This window comes from Carassius auratus, chromosome 38, assembly GCF_003368295.1.
Source record: "Carassius auratus strain Wakin chromosome 38, ASM336829v1, whole genome shotgun sequence".
NCBI classification, from domain to species: domain Eukaryota; kingdom Metazoa; phylum Chordata; class Actinopteri; order Cypriniformes; family Cyprinidae; genus Carassius; species Carassius auratus.
In genome coordinates, this window is record NC_039280.1 from 19,728,704 (window position 1) to 19,748,640 (window position 19,937).

Genomic DNA, 19,937 nt, shown 5'->3' on the forward strand with positions numbered 1-19,937 from the left:
AACCAAAGGAAAAGTCAGGAGGATTTTTTGGGGGCCTCCTTAAATCAGAAGGACCAGGGGAGAGCAGCGGCGGAGGAGACTTTGGTGCTGAAGCAGACATCAGTGGTGAAGACGGCAGTGAGTAATAAACAAATACACACACACACACACACACAGACAACGTCAAAACCTGACGGGTCTAGCAATAGTGTAATTCCACCATGCACAATATCATAATTCATATTCTGTGTTTGATTAGGTTTCAACGATGCACTGGATGACCTTGCTAATGAGCTGAACTGATGCTCAGACAGCTGGGAAAAATCTCTCTGGCTGAGTTCTTCAGCTGGACACCTCTCTTACATCAGCACCAAGTGTCATGGACTAAAACAATACCAGAAGATATTCATTTGTTACCAATGTAAATAGTTAGTTTATATAGTTTAATGTATCTCATGTACAACTACTAAAAGAAAAACTAGAAATTACATTTCTGTTAGAGATTGTTTAAATAAGTTTATTTGCTTTTGTTTTCAAAACTGTGTGATTGAATACATGTTGAGCGAATAAAGCTAAATAAAAATATATGTTTTTATTACTGAATGGAAAAGGTCTCATTTTATCCACGTACAGTAGATGAGCACTAAGTATAATGTTACGGTTAACTTTTTTGGGGGACAAAATTTTAAAACATTTCAAAGTACAAATAACCCAGACACGCTTCACATTAACATTTACATTTTATTAATTTTAGACCATTTAAAAAGGTGATACAAAGTCTGTTTTTAAAGGGTGTTTCGTATTAAATGCTAATATGATAAAAATAAAGATTAGCTCCCAAAAACTTGCTCCAAAAATTTGCCAATTATTAAGAAATTAAACACGGACTTGTAAAGACAAGGACACATTTAAAAACTAAGGAAGCTTTGGGTTATCACCAAAAATGTTCCAAGGAGCAGCAAAAACCAACATTATGTTAACGGATATAAAAAAGCCTGAGATTGATCCTGCATCCCTTTCCCACTCGACTACAACTATGTCAAAATTTGTGAAAAAAATAAACAAGGTAACCATCTAGAAATTCTAGAAACAACAGTTTTTAGAAACAACAGTGTGCGGCTGTGACTGTAAGGCTTAATGTGTTTCCAATATGCAGTGACTTCAATTACACATGACATGAAGAAAACATTACTAAATGTTAACAAGGAGATTACATTAAAGGGATTTTGTCATTAAGGCTTTTCTAAAAAGTCTGAAAGGATGATATACTTGAAAAGACCAGAGGATTCTAAAGATGCATAAATGATATGGCAGATATATGTGGATGTATAAAATCTGTCTGCGCAGATTAACAGACTCAGATATAGAGTCAGGTGAATAATACAACCGTCTATGTGAAGGTTAGACCAGCCTCATGGTACACTTTGAAGACTTTCTCGATGGCGTTGACGTAGGCCGCTGTCCTCAGGTCCAGCCCAAGGTTATACCTGTTGGCTGTGCGCATGATTTGCTAAAAGAGGAGAGATGAATTATGTGAACAACAGAGGCTCTTCATACATCAAACAAGCTTAAACACATAGTACGCTGCCTCCTGAGACAGCAGTTCATCCATCATACTCATACTTATTCAAGTGAATATTGCTGTAAAATTAATCTTATGTATGCTGCTAATTTTAGTAAAAATATAGTGCGGCATTGCATGTGTCCTTTGCGGAGAAGCCAATATACGATGAGCTCAGTCCGTGAGAAATTATCACAAGACTTATATTGTAAAGCTTACTTTTGGTTTAATACTAAACAAATATCAATAAAGAGCGCTTAATTGAACAGTGTAATTGACAATTTGACCCCAACATACTGGACTGAGCAGACCCTCTAGCTAAAGGTTTGAATGATCCACACATCTTTGGGTGTGCTGAATGATTAAGAAACTATTAAATGGGCTGGATCTCATTTTCCAATTCAGAAACAAATAACTGACAGCAGCAATGACACATGAACAAAAATGCTGTTCTCTGGTTACCAGATCCCAGTTTCACACAAAAGCTGTAGCTGGGTGTGTGACAAGTATGAGTATCTGTTTGTTTGCATGTTCAGAAGGGCTCTGATGCAGTATGACATTAAAAGTTGACAGAGAGACGTTAGATGCCATCTAACACCACTGTAAGCAGGGACAGTAATAATTAATCTGCTATTGATTCATTGTTATTACTCATAATCTGTATCATCTGTATGTCTACCAGGGTCTGACGTCATTACTACGACTGTGTAGCAGAATGCATTTAATATGAATTATTATTTGGCTATAATAATAAAAAATATATATATTTGAAATAAAGATCAACAAAATATACTACTACAAATAATAATAATAATATTAAGAATAATGAACAATGCTAATACAGTAACCAAAAATATAAAAGAATACATAAAAAAATATAAAAATAACATAATACTTGTTATTATATACATTAAAGATATATATATCTTATATATATATATAAGATATATAATACTTGTTATTATATACATTAAAGATATATATATATATATATATATATATATATATATATATACACACACAAGATATATAATACTTGTTATTATATACATAAAAAAAAAAAAATATATATATATATATATATATATATATATATACATACACACACACACACACACACACACACACACACAGCATCATATACTGTATAAATATAGGCATAATATATATTTGTATACAATTATAATTATATAAATGATATATTTTACAGTATATGAATCTACTTACTCTGGCGGATCGCTCCATTGTGTAAGCCAATCCAGAATGCACAATGTCCTTTTCAGACGCTCCCTGCCAGACGAGCAACACAAGCGTATAAAGCTCCAGCAGTCTAATTTAAAACTATTTTTAAAAATGCTAATTGCATGTGCTTCTGCGTCCATACTCACAGCAACCCTCTCTTGAAATTCAGCTGTGGGAACAACAGGTATGGCTCCACCATGTTTCCCAAACTTCCTTTCCAGACTCTCCTGGACAGACACTGCCAAACAACACGGTAGACCCCCATTAGCACATGGATCTTCCCAAAACAATGCTTATTCTCTGAGCCCCAAATCTGTTCTTTAGTTACATATTTGATAAAGGATGCAATAAAGTATGGTCCTGTTTTAGTATACGAATATATTAAACTGATCGTTACACCATTCAACAGCTTCTTCACATGGGTTTGCTCCTGTTTCCTTTATGCAACATGTGATTCTCAGTGAAGTGAGGTTATTTTAGGCCAGCCAGATGAAAGGCAAGACAGAGCACAGATTTGTGTTCTTGTGTATACATGCACGCATGCCCGGATACTCTCAACGGGACACCAATCCCACTATATTTGCTTGTGGGAGCAGAATAAACAAAGTGAACAAAAACACCACGTGACCTATTCTAGCCCCCCTGAATACCGACATAATCTAGAGCAATTAGAAAAAGAAAAACAAGCGCTCCCAGAGAGCTAAATCGGCAGAAAAACAAGACTGGGGATTGATTTGCAAATGATCACACCATATGTAGGGAGATTTCTAAAAGGAAACACTTAAGTATATTGACTTTGTCTGTTTTCTGAGAGACACATTTTCGACTTACTGAGGAGATGGTAGTTGGAGTCCCTTTCGTATTTGAAGGTCAGTCTGCCATAACTGACGTGGTTCAGGTTCTTCAGCCACTCAAAGTAGGAGACCGTCACACCTCCAGCATTCAGGTACATGTCCTATACATGCACAATTATTTCTTTTTACTATCCTATTGGCATCAAAGGCTATTTTCAAGGCAAGATCAAAGTAGTTTAAAAATATAAATAAAAAAAAACTCGAATTTTATTTTACAACAATACAATAAAACCTATATAAAAAAGATCTTGCTAATAAAATCTAAATAAAGGCAAATAGATTAAATAAGATCAAATTGTATATGCATAAAAGATTCAGACAAAACCTGTATATGCATACAAAAAAAGGATTGGAAAACGTACAGGGATCACCATGATATTCCTCTCTAGGAATATCTTGTCAGCTTCAGGGGTGGTGGGACCGTTAGCTCCTTCGGCAATGATCTGTCAAAATAATATGTGTTACTCATTTTCTTTTAAATGCTCATTGCAGCTTCTCTCGAGTGGCATAATACAATTAATAACTTATCTACGTTAAAATGGCGCCATTTTTTGTTTTGGTTGACTGTTGACCTCTAACCTTGGCCTTGATGTTGTTGGCATTTTTCTTTGTAAGTTGTTTTTCACTTGCAGCAGGGATCAGGATATCACACTCAGCTTCCAAGATGCTGCCTTCATAGGGGGTGGCATTAGGAAAGCCAACAATAGTGCCATTGGCCTGGAAAATAGGAGTATTTGAAGTATTAATACATTTGAATGTGTAGTACTACTATGTGGCCACAAGATGGCTGCCTTACAGTGAAGCTTCGGCAAGAATTTCACTCTAAAGGAAATGAGCCATTGATACTCACCAGCTTATAGTCTTCCAGCTCTTTGGGATCAATGCCTTTAGGGTTCCAGATGCTTCCATCCAGCTCTCCGACACCGACACACTTTGCTCCGTTACGATGCAGATAACGCATGGAGTGCAGGCCCACATTACCAAAACCCTACCACAAAAATCAAGAGAATCAGAACGCATTAAATAGTTTTTATACTAACAGCGGAGCTGATGGATTTAGTGCATGAACATTGCTAAACATCTAAATAGACTGCAAAACAAAGTCAGTATTTGTGTTACAATTTTTATAACTAAATATAACTAAAACGAAATAGACTCCAGAAGTACAAGTTGAAGAATTGTTTTCAGAGACCATAACTTAACATACAATTTCTTACCCTTCTGAAAAATAGTCAAAACACAATCTAACTACAGTATAAACCATGTTTATGCTGCAAAAAGTGCAATATTATCTCTTGGCATTGTTTTTGAAGAAAAAAGGCACAAATGCATTATTATTCCATTAAATATATTTTTTACAATATATTTTTATTTCTCTGACATTACAATAAAGTGTTGCAACACACAGTAAAATAATGAGGATTTTAATCATTTATGTCGGAAGTGTAACATTTGAAGGTCTTGTACCCTTTTAAGCACTCTTAATAAATATAGATTGGGCATCTTAAAGGAATATTCTGAATATTTAAATTCCTTAGATAAGCAAAGTCAGAATGGTCTGTGTCAGCATCCACTAACTGCTGGAACAAAATCATCATGGGCTAATGGACAACGTGCATTAAAGTTCCACCATGAAAGAAAAGTAGCACTTTGTAATCAAGTTCATAAACTTGAAGTGTGGTTTAAGTTTTATTGACTTGGACAAACCTGAACGACAAATGTCTTGTCTCCAAACCCCGGGGTCATGTCCAGCTGGCTCATGTAAGCAGCCTCATTGACAAAGTTTTCAATGCCATGGAAGACACCACGGCCAGTGGCAGATATACGGCCGTGGATCCCACCCTGGCTGATGGGCTTACCGGTAACACAGGCATGAGCATTGATATCCTGATGAAGAAGAATGATATTTTTGAATTATAATCGTTTGTAATAATAATAATTAGTTTGCATTATACAGAATAACCTCAACTCTAATAATGAAACACAAAGCTATGAGGTCTGTGTTATGACCATCATTCAGTGTAAGGTCCTGTTGATGTTACAGCATATCTCTCATGTCCTTTCACTTATCTCGCTACAGGCCAGCGCACAAATAGGACAGAACATCACAGCTACCTAGACAAAGCAAAGGACTGCCATGTGAGGACAGACTGTACTGAAAGAGTCTGTCAGTAGAGGCTGCTTTGTTCTCTTGGTCCCATTAACACCATGCTCTTTTCAGGGACAGTGAATGCTCTTTATCTTTGTGCATCTCTTACACAATACATGCATCAGAAATCACTCCATCATTTCAAGGTAATGTATGCATCCAATTTTCTGTATGTGCTGTATTTGTCTACAATATTATGCAATGAAATGGGGGAAACTAGATCTGAATTTCCTGAAAGAAGTGTTTGCAAGGCAGCAAATGAGGGTATATTATTTATTCAAACCAGAGTAAGCATGTCTTTGTTATAGTTAGATGCATGGAAATGCATGAAAGACTAAATGAATCACCATTTGCTATGCAAAGAGATTTAAGAAAGCGGACAACTGCAAATATAATTAAAACATCATTGCTGCTAGATGCATTTTGAATGCTAAAAATAGATAAAACTACTATAGCGGAAATTACCATGCAAAACAGTATTACACTTTATATGTTAAGTGGTTTGGGTTACATTCATTTCAGCAAACCTGTTGTAAACTATATGAACACTTGGTCAGGTTCCTCAACTTACATGATGGCCCATTGTGTTAGCATATGTGTCAGCAATCCAGGACATTTCCCTTTCTCCTGTGCTCATGTCCGGGGCTGGGACGTCAATGCCAGGCCCTGACAAAGAAAACAGAAATGAGTGCGCTACTGATCCGCCCTTCCCATGGCCAGGGCTAATGATATTTAACTTAAACATCTGGACACAATTAATGGAATTCATAAAATACATTATACATACAATGTATTATGTGATAATTGTCACATTGTGGCAACTATATCACTGCACAATTACAGTGCAGTGTGGGAATCATGCACAGACTCAAAAACACCTACTTCCTAAGAAAAGTTGGCTCTATTACAAGCTCTTGGCAGAATATTGTAATATGAATACAGCTTATCTAAGCTTTTGGGCTACAGGTTAAATAACTTGTAATGTAGAAGTGGTGTCAATAGCAGCCTGACTGTTAATCTTAACCGTGCCATCTGATGAGAAGTACTGCATTACAATTGTTCAGGAGTTTAATTGTGTTGCAGTTTGATCTGCCATAGAATTCCTGTTTTATTCTTGCCTTAATAGTAAAATATGCTAAACTGATGTCATTTGGGATCAACAGATATCAATTCTGCTGAGCTTTTGCTGAACTCAGGAAAAGATTCAGTTTGTGCCTGCTCATATCTCACCAATGAAGCCCTTTTTAGCTAACTCAATAGTAAACCTTCTCGTGATCTTCTCCAGCTCTGTGTCCTGTGTAAGAAAAACAAAAAATGGCGGGACATCAGCAGCTATAATGTGATTTACTTGCATGTCAAGAAATAAATACATTTCTGAATCTGGTTGCTTCCAGAGCATCTACTAGCAATCTAACAGTTTTTTAAGAGAACAATGTCATAAAATCTTCAACATCATCTAAAGAGGATGGACTCTAGAAAATGCAAATACATATCCAGACATTCATCTGCAGGAGCATTTAATATTAGAGTCAAAATATCTGAAGTTCCATCTTCCAAAATTACATTTAGTCAGAGAATCTGAAGAAAACACTCACGGAGTAATTCTTTGGGTTAATTTTCACCCCCGCTTTAGCTCCTCCAAAAGGCACATCTGTGGAGAACACGGTTCATGCAAATGATTAAACGTTCACACTTACAACCACAACCGAATAAATGTACACATAAGCAAACTTAAGCAAGAACTTACCTACAACTGCACATTTGTACGTCATTAGTGAGGCAAGAGCTTTCACCTCATCCACTGACACCTCTGTGCTGTAACGGATACCTGGAGAAACACAAGCAGTGTCCTCATCCATCAGACTGCAGGTCTATGCAAATACATCACTTAAGTCATTAAACAAGCATCAAAATAAGTCAAATGCATTACAGCCTTTTTTTTAAGATGCTAAGAAAGGATATTCTCTATCGATTAAAGCTTACAACACTATACAACTTTGATAACCTTTTTTTATATTACTTGTGTTCCTATATAATTAAGGACATTTTAGGGTGTTTTAAAGCTCTTGAAAAAAAAAATAAATAAATAACAGAATGAAAGCTGCAAAATATTTGTCCGCTGCCTTGTTTGTCAGTATAAATAGCATTGATGATCTGGGTAATATGCTGTTTAGAGTAGGAGGTCTGGAAAATTCAAATGCTCTAACGGTCTTGGGAAAAAGAAAGAAGAAAAAAAAAGGTCTTAGTTCTTAGAGGGGAAATTTTGTGTGGCAGGACAGGCTGTTAAGCAACCACCGTGATGACTCACTCTCTCCACTGAAGAACAAGGGAAGAAAATCTAGGCAGGAGCCAAACTGGGTGTGTTTAAAACCAGCGTGACTGCCCCAAACTAAACATCTCGGTTTTCAATCGGCCTCGAAAGCCCTGCTTGAATAGCAATGGCAAGTTCTTGAATTCATGGACAATGAGCTAGTGATTCCTTTCAAATTACTACTAACCTCAAAGAATGTTCTTAGTGCAGATTTAAAGGGATAGTTCATACAAAAATTACATTTTTGTTATTTACTCACTCTCAACAGTTGATGTTAGGCATTCACTCCCATAGTACGGAAAAAGTACTAATGAATCCAATGGCTATCCGAAACTGTCTGGTTACTAACAGTCTCCAAAATATCTTCTTATGACTGAATCAGTTTTTTTTTGTTGTTGTTGTTGTTGCTTGTTTTTTCCCATTTCTTTCCCCCGATTGAGTTTTGGTTCCCTGCCACTGTTGCATTTGCCTTGCTTAGTTGATACACTTAAATTTCTGGCAATATTGTCGACTGGATTGCACGGATGCTGCAGACATTAGACCATTATATCACTGAATCAGTGATGAACTGACTTTAACTTGAAAATTGTTTTTACTATCATCCCCTTGGTTTTATGGACACACTGTTTTCTTATTTAAGGGGGGGGGGGGTACAATGGAGTTTCAAGTATTCAGAGTTGTTCACAGTGTTAGAGAGATGGATTCTAATGCTAAACATGGCCAAAGTAAAAAAAAAAAAAAATGGTAGAGAATGACAGAATTTCTATGCTGAAAATCTTACTTCTGGGTTTGGTACAAGTTTCAGCTGTTTTTTTTTCGATCATGGATCTAATGACGTAGACGAGAGTGAAACTCCTTATATGAGCATTTCTCTCAGGAAAGCGTGCCCGTGCACAGGTCGACCAGAGGAGAGCGAGACCGTGCACATCAATGCACTTCATCGGGAAATCGTTGACAGCGCTGCATAGGATTTGTTCGAAAATGTCTCCAAATAAGTGTATTTTGGATGTGAGTGAAAGTTTACCATGTTCAGCTTCCCAACGAATCCAGCATTACATGAACAGTGGATGCAGTTTGTTTTTCCTGGGGCAGCAACGTAGTGTATCAAGTGGATTTGTGTGTTCTCGTCACTTCAATGACGACACACCTCCAGGAGATCGGCATTTTCCAGAGAGAACCGGAAAGCTGTATTTTTCTTTTATAAATATGATAAAACTAAAGACTTTTTGGAGATATAAAGGATGCAGTACTACTCTATAGGTACTCAAGATTAACATGAGATTAGGTGAAACTGTGTATGTTATGTACCCTTTAAAACTGCTTTGACACAATCTGTATTGTACGAAGTGCTATATAAATAAAGTTGACTTAACCTCTGCTCACAGAAATAAGAAACTCGAAGAGATTTGGAACAGCTTGAGGGCGAGTAAATTATAACATTTTGGGGTGAACTATCCCTATAAAAAAAAAAGTGTATTTTATGAGTTATTTGGTGATTAAGTGAGCAAGAAAACTCAAAAAGGTAGTTTCATTAGCTCTTCTGTATGCATATTGTGGAATTAGCATGTCCAATGTACATATTCAGGGAGTACAAAGTCTGCATTCTTTTACTTATACTTTATGCATATTTTGCTGAATCTTCATTTATCGCATATTTAAATCCAATAACTGAATAGGATTGCAGGTCATGTTATCCTTTAACTAGTTTCCTCACAGCTCAATAAAAAATAAAAAAAACTTTTAGCTCCTTCCCCATGTAAACTGGTTATGAGGTCTCTTTTACATTAACTTAATAAGAGGCTTCCCAGCACACAAGGTGCAAAAACATGTTTTCTTGTTATCCGGTTACTAGACCTCAAGGTAAACTCATTGACTGAGCTCATTTACAAACTTAACAGTTTAAAGTCTAGCCATCAGTTCAGTGACTGTCTCACTGGAAGCTCCTCTTAAATATAATCAATAGAAGATCAAGCAGGGTACAATATAACATCTCTTCCAAAACTTTGTTGATCAGTTTAGCCGAACTCCTCAGCAACTTAAAATGGTGGTTAAAGTAAATGTGATGTAATTACTTCATTTGGTCATTCTACAGTTGAAGGTAAGGTTCCTTCCTAGTTTTAAAAAGGGGAAATTAGTCTGAAAAAACTGACTGGATGTAGCTTCTATTGGAGGAAACTGCAGAGAGACTGAACTGCTCTGGAGGGCTTCCACCTCCCTTCCTTAATAAAGCATTGCAGAGTCAGTCCTGATGAAGCACAATCTAACGGCCTAACAAAAATCTCCAGAACAGGTCATGCTTCATAGAAACAGTTCTTACACAAGCACATTCCAGTGATTATAAAGGAGTTCACAACTTCCCAAAAGTTACAAATATCCCTGTAAAGAGAAAACTGTAATTTATATGATGGGGGTGGCAGACCTACCTAATAAAATAAACATATGAACAAGCCAGGCAGCATTCCTGCTGAAATCCTGATCAAATGTAAACCTAAAATGGTGAAGCAATGCAGGGTGTGTTTTTAATTATAAGCCATTCTTCTCTCCTACATATTATAAAATATTAAATGCAATGCATATAGGTCTATGTTGGTCATTAGCTTGGGTAACATTTTGTACCAGCAACCAACTGGTCTTCAAACCAGTTTAAGATGGTCAAACTGTTAAATGCTCTAAAGATGTACACAAGCTGGTCATTTTATACCAACAAACCTGCACGTGACCATCTCGCCTAAATGTACACATTAGACCAGCTCATAGACAAGATAAATAACTAAAACCCGTTTATTCCGATATAACACCTATTTATTAGCCGCTTTATTACCAGGATCAGTACACAGCATGTTGATTTTATTATTGTGCAGCTTGCACGCAAACAGTCGCAGAGTGTCGCTGCTGCGCAACCGCGACGCAGGATATTTTCCAAGTGCATGGCACGCAAGAAGGCCTATTTATCACTCTCTGTCAAATTACAAAGCTAATGCGTGTAAAATCAATGTGTTGGACACGCGCAGAATCGCGTCACCACAATGCAAAACATCTGAAGATGCTTCGATAGGTAAGTGATACGTGTCTTAATTTTGCATGTGTTCTCTCGTGAGCGCGTCTGCTTCCTATTAACTCCGGTGTGAATAACGCATGAACTTGCCTCCTTTACACGGAGTCCTGTGCTGGCTGTGTTGAGCTCGGTAGCCCTCGATCATCTCCCACTCCCCGTTGTCTCTCTTGATGGGGAAGGACACGGACAGGACGTGGTTGCAGGGCTTGATGATCTTGAGGATCCCCCGCACTCGGTGCCTCTTCTGTTCGGGCGTTTCTCTCGTCTTCAGATCATGCACGAGTTTGTCCTCCACGATAGAAGCTCCGCGGTCGAAGAAACCCTCGACCATCCTAAAGAAGTTAGGGTCATCGTCTTTCTCTCCCACGGCTTCGCTGTAACGGCGGACGCGCAGGAGAGTCGCGGAAGCGGGCAAAACGGAGTCGAAGCATCCCGAGGACAGAGCGCTGCTGGCGGCTGCGCGGCTGACGAGCTCCCCCAGATACCTATACATGATTTTGAATTAAAACAATAACTAACAGTAGCTACAAAGAGAAAAAAAAACTAATACAGTGTCAAAGGGTGGGACGGGTGAATAGACGGACACCAGGGCTCCTCCTTTTTCCTCTCCACTCAATAAAGTGTCAGCTTGAGTACAGTTTGTGAGTTGTTTTAAGCGGCAGGGAGGCGTGCCGTGGCCCGTGGGTCTCCACCTCAAGCTGGGAGGCGCTCAAAGAGCACGAACCCATAAGCAAACATTGCGCTATGAACTTATGGAAAAAGTATTGAAACAATATGTAAAAGTATAAAGTTACTGCACTCCATGAAATAAATGTATTGGCTAAACGTAATACCTCTTTAAAAAAACAACAACAATTTTTTAGGGGAAAATTTTCTCTGATACTGTATGATATACCAATGTCCTGGTATTTCACTAAAGATTAGAACAGAGGGGGGTTTGAGAAATAGTGTAACAGATTCCTTTCTTTTTTATAGTAAGCAATGCCACCTGAAAAAGGTTTTCAAAACAGACTGATGCCTTTAAATAACATATACTACATTTTGAAAGTATTGTTGTTTAACGATGTGCTGTTATAGATCATTTTTTGAGTAAAATAAGGTTTGTGCTCCGGGAGAGACTGGGAGTAAAAAAAAAAAAAAAAGGCCCCTGGATTATCTCCCAAACAGGTCCAACACAACTACAAACAGTCACTACTATCTCACAATATTACAGCAATCCTATTGCATTTATGGCAAATAACATCTTGAACATCAACCCATGGTGACCCTGCAGACATTATAAGTTTTAAAGGGCTCATATGATGCGACTTAAATTTTTCCTTTCTCTTTGGAGTGTTACAAGCTCTTTTTAGTTGCAAAGACTAAAGTCTCAAATCCAAAGAGATATTCTTTATAAAAGTAAAGAAACTGCTCGTTCTAACATGCCCCATGTCTACATCACTATGTGGGAAGATTTGCGTAACACTGATGTTCATGCAAAGAAAGAAGGCTCACCTTTTTTTCTCGTTGTAGTATTGTTGTTGCTGCCCCCGCGTCATATAGATCTTTGTGAATCACTGTAAAAACCAAGCTACTTTGTTTTTGCCTTCCAAAAGAGGACACGACTAGAAACCATGTTTATATCACATTTGGGTTTTATGTTTATGTCTAGTCACTTTGGCTGGACAGACCATCACATTTTTATTAAAGGGCATAACATTTCCGTCACACGCTTGAGATATTCGGCCAATCACAACGCACTGGATAGCTGGCCAATCAGAGCACACCTAGCTTTTCAGACCGATGAGTCTTGTAAAAATCGACGGGTTTCAGAAGGCGGGGCATAGAGGAGAAACAATAATGTACCGAATGTGGAAAATAATGTTTTTTGACCCCTTTAAAGATTTCCACTACAAATACTGTAGTGTTTTTAACTTTTAATCGTTTCCTGTGGTGTGTTTTGTGAACCAAAAACCAATGCATAAAATGAGCAGAATGCATAATGTACAGTATATGCTTAATGTTAATTTAAGAGACTTTCATGTTACAGTCATATCTTGAACGTGAATTTTAAGTCACTATATAAGGACTACAACAGTTTTCCAATTCGTCATAGCTCTACTGGGTAATTTGTAGTGCTTATCTAGTAAATTGTTAGAAGCCAAACAAAAACACAGATTCACTCATACTCAGTGCATATAACCCGTATTTAAATATAGTTATTTCTGTGATAAAGGTTATTCTGTTTTTGCTTATCCAGACTGTAATTTTCTTGCGCAACTGAGGTCATGTGAGGTCAGCAGAGGCCCTGCTGACTGTTATTAGTTAGTGTCAGGGTTATTGGCCTTTTCCAGCCCATGATGGAGTACAGTAGCTTCATATCTCCAGTCTCATAAATCAGTTATAGTGTCTGCTTCCTACCCAAAACTCACCTACCTACCTGGACTCGAATGAATAATTATTTTTAACTTGAATATTTACACCAATCATTTTCTTCAAATGATTGGCAAATGACTGGTTTGTGTTACCTTTACTCACTGGGTCTAACAGTGTAGTATTAGCTGTTGTTCAGTGTACAATATGTTCAGTAAATCCAGATGTACTCCTTTATTTCACCTGCGGTTACAGTGACATGAGGAGTTATGTCATATCTGCTTCATGTCTACTGTAATTTGTTCCTGCCTGAAATACATCCTGCTCTTCATTATAGATCAGCTCTTCCAGGGCCTCTTAGATTTTTTTTCCTGGGAAGAATTTGAGCTTGTTTTTTTGCAGTTTCCCAGGATATGTCTCAATGTGTACATTCTCTATTGCCTCGGAGGATCATATACTGTATGTGGACAGCAGCAATGGATTCCTTATATATAGTAAATATGTATAGTAAAAGCGTCCCCGATCAAGACAAGGAAACTGTTTAAAACACGTGTGCCAAGTTTTCAAATGTTTGTATTCATGCTTGCTTTACATGGTTTCCTTACACCTTGCACGTGAGAATCAGCTAAAGCAAGAAAATGTGTCTGTTTTCAGTCTTTTTCTTTTTTTTTTTAGTAAACCACCCCTACATCCCAGTCTAGAAATTCGGCCTGCAATAAATCACACTGCCTGGTTAATAAGAGGCGTGTACAGTTCTGTTATTGGCCCATGCGGTGCCTACACCCATCATCTGGTTGGTGTAATTCTGGAGAGTCATTCATTAAACTGCTGTTTTTGTTCTTTTTCTAAGTGAAAACAGCTGATCGGAGGAATGCACACTTGCACAGACACATTCAAATGCTCTGTTATTCACAAGTTGTTACTTTTCTTCCTCAGGGAACATGCTTGTAATATTCCTTTACTGTAATTTAGCATTTTCAGCTGTGTGGCTTTTGATAATTTATAAATGAATAGTCAGTATTTATATATTCTAATAATGTTGTTAGCATTTTTTAGCTTTTATTTATATACATTCAGTTTTCATTTTACTTTTTGTTTATGTTGTTAGAATTTTTTTCCTGTGTGTTTTTTTTTTAAATATATATATATATATATATATATATATGAAAAAAAATGTATATAAAAGTATACTGTATGGAGTAAAATCCTGGAATGTTTTTTTTTTACTTTGAAGAAAAATTAATTTGCAACTGAAAAAAAGAAAGACATGAACATAATTATCAGGATTTTTTTTTTATTCTGGAAGCAAACCAGTCTTCATTTTGTGGACTTTTGTCTGTGTTTTAACTAACAGTATGCATTTCCATGTTCTTACAGATGGCCACTTTAACCTGTCTGCAAATATAGTAGAAGCCCTGGCAATCTTATGACTGGGCCAATATCAGTGCAACTTCTAAAGACAGGAAAATGGCACACAAACCAAAGATTCATGTTTTTTTGGGTGCCCCATGTCCCCAAGCACTCCCTGAAGATGTGCAGGAGAGAGCAGCCGCACCCTGGAAAACAATAGACCTCACTTGGAGTCATGGCAGGTTGATTCCCAAAGACACCATTAGAGAAGCCCAAACAGATGAGTGTGTTGCAATGGTTAGTGGTAGAATGCAAGCTGCTGTTTCCTCTGACAGAGTATCTGAGAGTTTAGAGGACAAAACAGAAACATCACAGGATGACGGCGCTCCATCAGGCAGCCAGTGCTCTCAGTCAAAGGCAGAGTCTGTTGAAGAAGAGGTATTGTGTCCTGTATTAGTGACTGAATACCTAGATAGTTGCTTCTGCTCGCATAGACAAGGCAGAGATGGAAGGCCTGCATCACCTGTTTCCACAGAGACTGAGTATCTGAGTACATGGACAAAGTCCCAAGCCTTGCTTCTTCGAGGTAGAGCGGCCCAATGTCCAACTTCTGACTTTCCTGATGACTTTCTTCTTGGTTCTCCACACACCCCTCCCAAACAAACGCCCTCATCTTCTGTAAGTTCCCCAGAACTGTACAGTCCTGTGGTCAGCCCTGAAGAGAGGGGTTTAGGGGGAACCTTGCAAAGCTCAGGAGAGTGGCATAATGACAGTCTAAGTCAAAGACAGCAGGAGAGAGGGGTAATTCTGGAAATCACAACTGACGGCATCCTTTGCTCTCAGGGTAATGCTGTGGCTGAAAAAGCTGTTGGTCATGAGGAAGTTGGGCTTAATATTGACTCACTTGCACAGACTTCACCTGGTCCCACTTCTTCTAAAAAAATGAAGCTTGCTCAGACCGAAAGTAAAACTAAAGAAACAAAGCAGAGGGCAAGAACATCTGCTGCCCCCCTCTGTGGCCCTACAACCCTGCTGGCCAGGTGTAAGACTCATGGTGTACGATACGCCATCTTGGTTGCTGTGGTGCACCCATGCCACTTAAAGGAAGTCAAAGTTAAAACTGGAGCCTCGGCTGGAACCAGTGTTCCTTTAGCAACACTGATTGTAACAGACCAATCAGACGTGGAGATGAAGGTGGTGTTATGGAGGACATCGGCTTTCTGGGCTCTGACAGTTTTTCCAGGAGAAATTCTGCTCATTACAGGTGAAACCACTGAGACCTCCTCCTTAGATCTATGAATTAACGCTTTTTATATTGTATCATTGCCAAGTGTCCAATAGAAGTCTGATTTTATGTGAATTCATAAATGTGTTTGATGTTAAACACTGTGCAATCTCTTCGAGAATAAATCAGAATTCATGTTTATTGACCAGTTAAGTTATGATTTAACTTGGTTGTTTACTTATGGTCTTGTATAAATCTTACAGACAATATAATATATATAAAATATACATGTACATTACCTTCCAAAATTTGGGGTCAGTAATATGTGGTTTGTTTTGTTTAGAATTTACTTTTATTTCTTTTTTCAGTAATAATGCATTAACTTCATCAAAAGTAACAGTAAAGACATTTATAATGTTAAGAGATTTCTATTTCAAATGAACTAAATTAATTACATTTGAATATATATTAAAATAGAAATCAATTATTTTAAATTGTAAAGCATATGCTGTATATATATATATTTATATACACAATATACTCTGAAACTATTTCAACCACATAATCTATTTAAAAATCCTGATTTTAAGGTCATGCAGTGTGTAACTTTCAAACAGTAGTGTTTACTGTTTTTATAGGAATGTATTTTTATGCATGCATTTGAAGCATGTCAGCAGAATGGGTGTGCACACTGAAAATGTACAGCTCAGCAACAAAACAAGAATATCAGGATGTTCTTCTAAAATCATGACCTCTCAGTCCAACAAATGGTGAATCACCAGCTCATTCAACCTATCCAATATAACCATAAATCATTATTAAAAAGTGGTCAAAATGGATGTGTGGTTGAAAGAAAACACCTGTGAGATATGCACGCTAATGAAATGTCCTCATGCTTCACTCAAAGTTGTCTTTCTTTCTTTGCTTTGGCAGATGTGACAGTGCACATAGACAAGTGGAAGACCGAGACTGTCCTGCAGTCGTCCTTCACCAGTAAGCTGCTGAATTTGGGACAGGTCACAAGGGAACGTATTCCACCTGGTAACGAAAACATAATTACTACTGAGGCTTAACCTAAGCATTTTGCCAAGTTAAAGGTATACTGTAGATGTCATATTGCAATGTCTGTTTACATTTACATCGGTATGTAATGTAACGGTTATGTACAGTATTCCCTTCTTATGTAAAGTGAATCTTGTTTAGCCCCACAGAATTTGAACTGTCATACACTGAGAAGGCTGTGCACTCATTTGTGTGAGAAGCGCCCCCTCTTGGTGTCTCTGCCTCTTCAGAAACCTCAGGATTTGCACTCCATCCCCTTCATCCGCCTTGGAGCTTTACGTCCCGACACACTGGTTCACGCTCTGCTTAGGGTTAAACACTCGCAGTTAATCACAGGTACAGAACTGCATTATAATCCTGTTTCAGAGGATATAACGATGTCATAACAATTAAAGTAGCACCGGTTTCAATTACCCAAGTGAGCGGTCTGAAAGACCACTGGACGACACCTTTGACCAATCACAATCGAGTATTCCGGAGAGACATTTAGCAAATCTGTTTATATTGCCTATTACTTATTATTCTAAACAATCACATCTCAAAGGCAACTAGAAGATTTTTTTTTTGTGTGTTCATAATGCTGTTTTGCTTGATTTTAGCCTGGCGTGATGAAGCAGAGGGGACATCCAGAGTAGGAGGTGTACTAAAAGCCATTTTGAATGTGGAGCAAGGAGATGGTGACCAAGGTGCTGTCATACTTTGGGGAGCTGCTCTCACCTGGCTGCAGCGTTTGGAGAGGAACAAAGGTGTTTTATAATTCAGTGGTTCTATCATTAGGGGGCCTCCGCAACCTTACAGAGTGGCCACAGGATGACTTCATGCTTATTTTATATAAAAAATTGTGTTTTGCAAATGCAAAATGCTATTTTTTGAAGAACATATAGTATTTAACGTATGTAACATAAAATAACATATATAAATACTTGCTTTTTGTGGCTTTCAGTTGTTGTGTTGAACAACCACTGTAATAAAACAATAAAGTTTGAGTTTTTTTTTTTTAATATTGTACATAATTTGTAGTGCTAATGCATGTTACAGATGCTGTGTGGGAGTTCAGGTTGCTGCTAGTCAGACAAGATGTGACTTCAGGTTTGCTAGAGCTGCATTCTACTCCATGGAGCAGCTGTCAGCCTCTCTTTCCTGATGACAATCGATGCAAGGAGTTTTACAACACCGTTCGCTCACAGAGGACCGCTAGCAGCTTTGAGATTGATCTCAGCACACTCCTGTCCCAGAAATACTCGGGTAGAACTATTTGTTGCTGCTAACAATGCATCTGTGTAGAATAATTAATCACGGTTATATTAAGACTCTTGTTTACACACTCATTAGGTGATGTGGATCTGAGAGTTCAAATCACAGCGTTCCAGTTCCAGAGCAGTCCATCCCAGGAAGCCTCGCTGGTAATAAAAGGCAACACGCCCTTGGAGACGATCTTGGACGTAGTCTCTGGTGACATCATATTTGCTGGATGTGGTCAGTGCTCTGCAGAACTGGAAACAGATGAGAACAGCATATACAGACCCTGCTACCCATGTCTGCCCCACACAGGAGTGCGTCGCTACTATAGGTCTGATCCCTTGTTCTGTCTCGTCAAAAGAATGTGTGTCTGTATGTGCACACATATGTACACACACACACACACACAATTATTTCCTTTTTTTTCCTTTTTTTTGCCCTCTTTTGGTCACCAAGAGTGCTTTTATTTAATCAAAAATATAGTAAAAACAGTAATATTGTGAAATATTATTACATTTTAAATATTTTCAAATGCAATTTCTTCCATGAGATGGCAAAGCTTTCATTACTCCAGTCTTCAATGTCACATGATCCTTCAGAAATCATTTCAATATGCTGATTTGTTGCTTATTTATGATCAATTATCATTAGTCCTCCAACATTAATATTGATTCTTATCGATAATGAAAACCATTTTTTAGGAGTCTTTGATTAATGTAAAGCTAAGAAGAAAAGCATCTATTTAACTGCATAAGTCAAGTGAAACGGTAGTTATCTAGATCTTCTTTCTCAATATGACTTGTCTTTGTAGGCCAGTTGTTTTAACTGTGCAAGCTGGAGATGATCAAATCTGTGTGCAAGTTCCCCCTGCTCTAGTGCAGAGGATCCTCCTGAACACTGCCCCAGATAAGCTACATAAGACCATAGGTGAGGTACTTCCTTGTATTTGAATCATGATAATTTTACATGATTTGTTTAAATATTGCTACTTTAAAAGTCATGTTTTGTGTGTGTGTCTTCAGCCCCAGCATCCGAGGTGAGGTTCATCCAGGTCGTAGCTAACAGGATTAGTTCCATATTGACCCCCACGAAGAACACATTTCTCCTGACCGTCCGAAGCCATTTCCAGTGTGATGACAACAGCATTCCTGTCATTCAGAACTTTATATTATTAGACTTCAGCTCACTAGAGTCGTGAAGAATATTCATGTATATTTTAAGATGATGCCATTTATTTTTAATAGCTATGATTAAACTGTCTTAAGGTCATATATCATGTATAATTTACAAAGCACATGAGTATTATTGCATCCTGGATATTCTTTGAAAAAATAAAATGTGGCTTTGGCAATAAATTAAAATGTATTCAATAAAAATTGTAAACAAAAATATAGTGCTTATCCTCAGTATGGTCTATATATATATATATATACACACACACACACATTAATAAATATTTATGATAATAATAATACATTTATATATATATATAGGCTTTCTAAAACAGTCCTGTCTATTGCATTATGTCATAGTTATTATGAAATCAGATCATCAGACC

General features: G+C 37.5%; 2 protein-coding genes across 2 annotated transcripts; one reads left to right on the forward strand and one right to left on the reverse strand.

The window, feature by feature from the left end:
* Window positions 1-706: 706 nt before the first annotated feature.
* On the reverse strand, window positions 707-11,795 carry LOC113057312 (glutamate dehydrogenase, mitochondrial-like). Its single transcript, XM_026224639.1, has 13 exons — window positions 11,242-11,795; window positions 7,533-7,613; window positions 7,381-7,436; window positions 7,016-7,079; window positions 6,357-6,451; window positions 5,344-5,523; window positions 4,487-4,624; window positions 4,216-4,353; window positions 3,999-4,079; window positions 3,614-3,737; window positions 2,929-3,020; window positions 2,768-2,830; window positions 707-1,489 (listed from the first exon to the last, which is right to left on the reverse strand). Exons 1-13 carry the CDS (start codon window positions 11,642-11,644, stop codon window positions 1,370-1,372), a joined length of 1,635 nt encoding a protein of 544 aa, XP_026080424.1. The 5' UTR covers window positions 11,645-11,795; the 3' UTR covers window positions 707-1,369.
* shld2 (shieldin complex subunit 2) lies at window positions 9,395-19,770 on the forward strand. The gene is made up of 9 exons (XM_026224638.1): window positions 9,395-11,151; window positions 14,881-16,117; window positions 17,012-17,119; window positions 17,282-17,476; window positions 17,740-17,886; window positions 18,179-18,385; window positions 18,473-18,710; window positions 19,191-19,306; window positions 19,402-19,770. The coding sequence occupies exons 2-9, from the start codon at window positions 14,971-14,973 to the stop codon at window positions 19,575-19,577; spliced, it is 2,334 nt and encodes a 777-aa protein (XP_026080423.1). The 5' UTR covers window positions 9,395-11,151; window positions 14,881-14,970; the 3' UTR covers window positions 19,578-19,770.
* The last annotated feature ends 167 nt before the right edge of the window (window positions 19,771-19,937 follow it).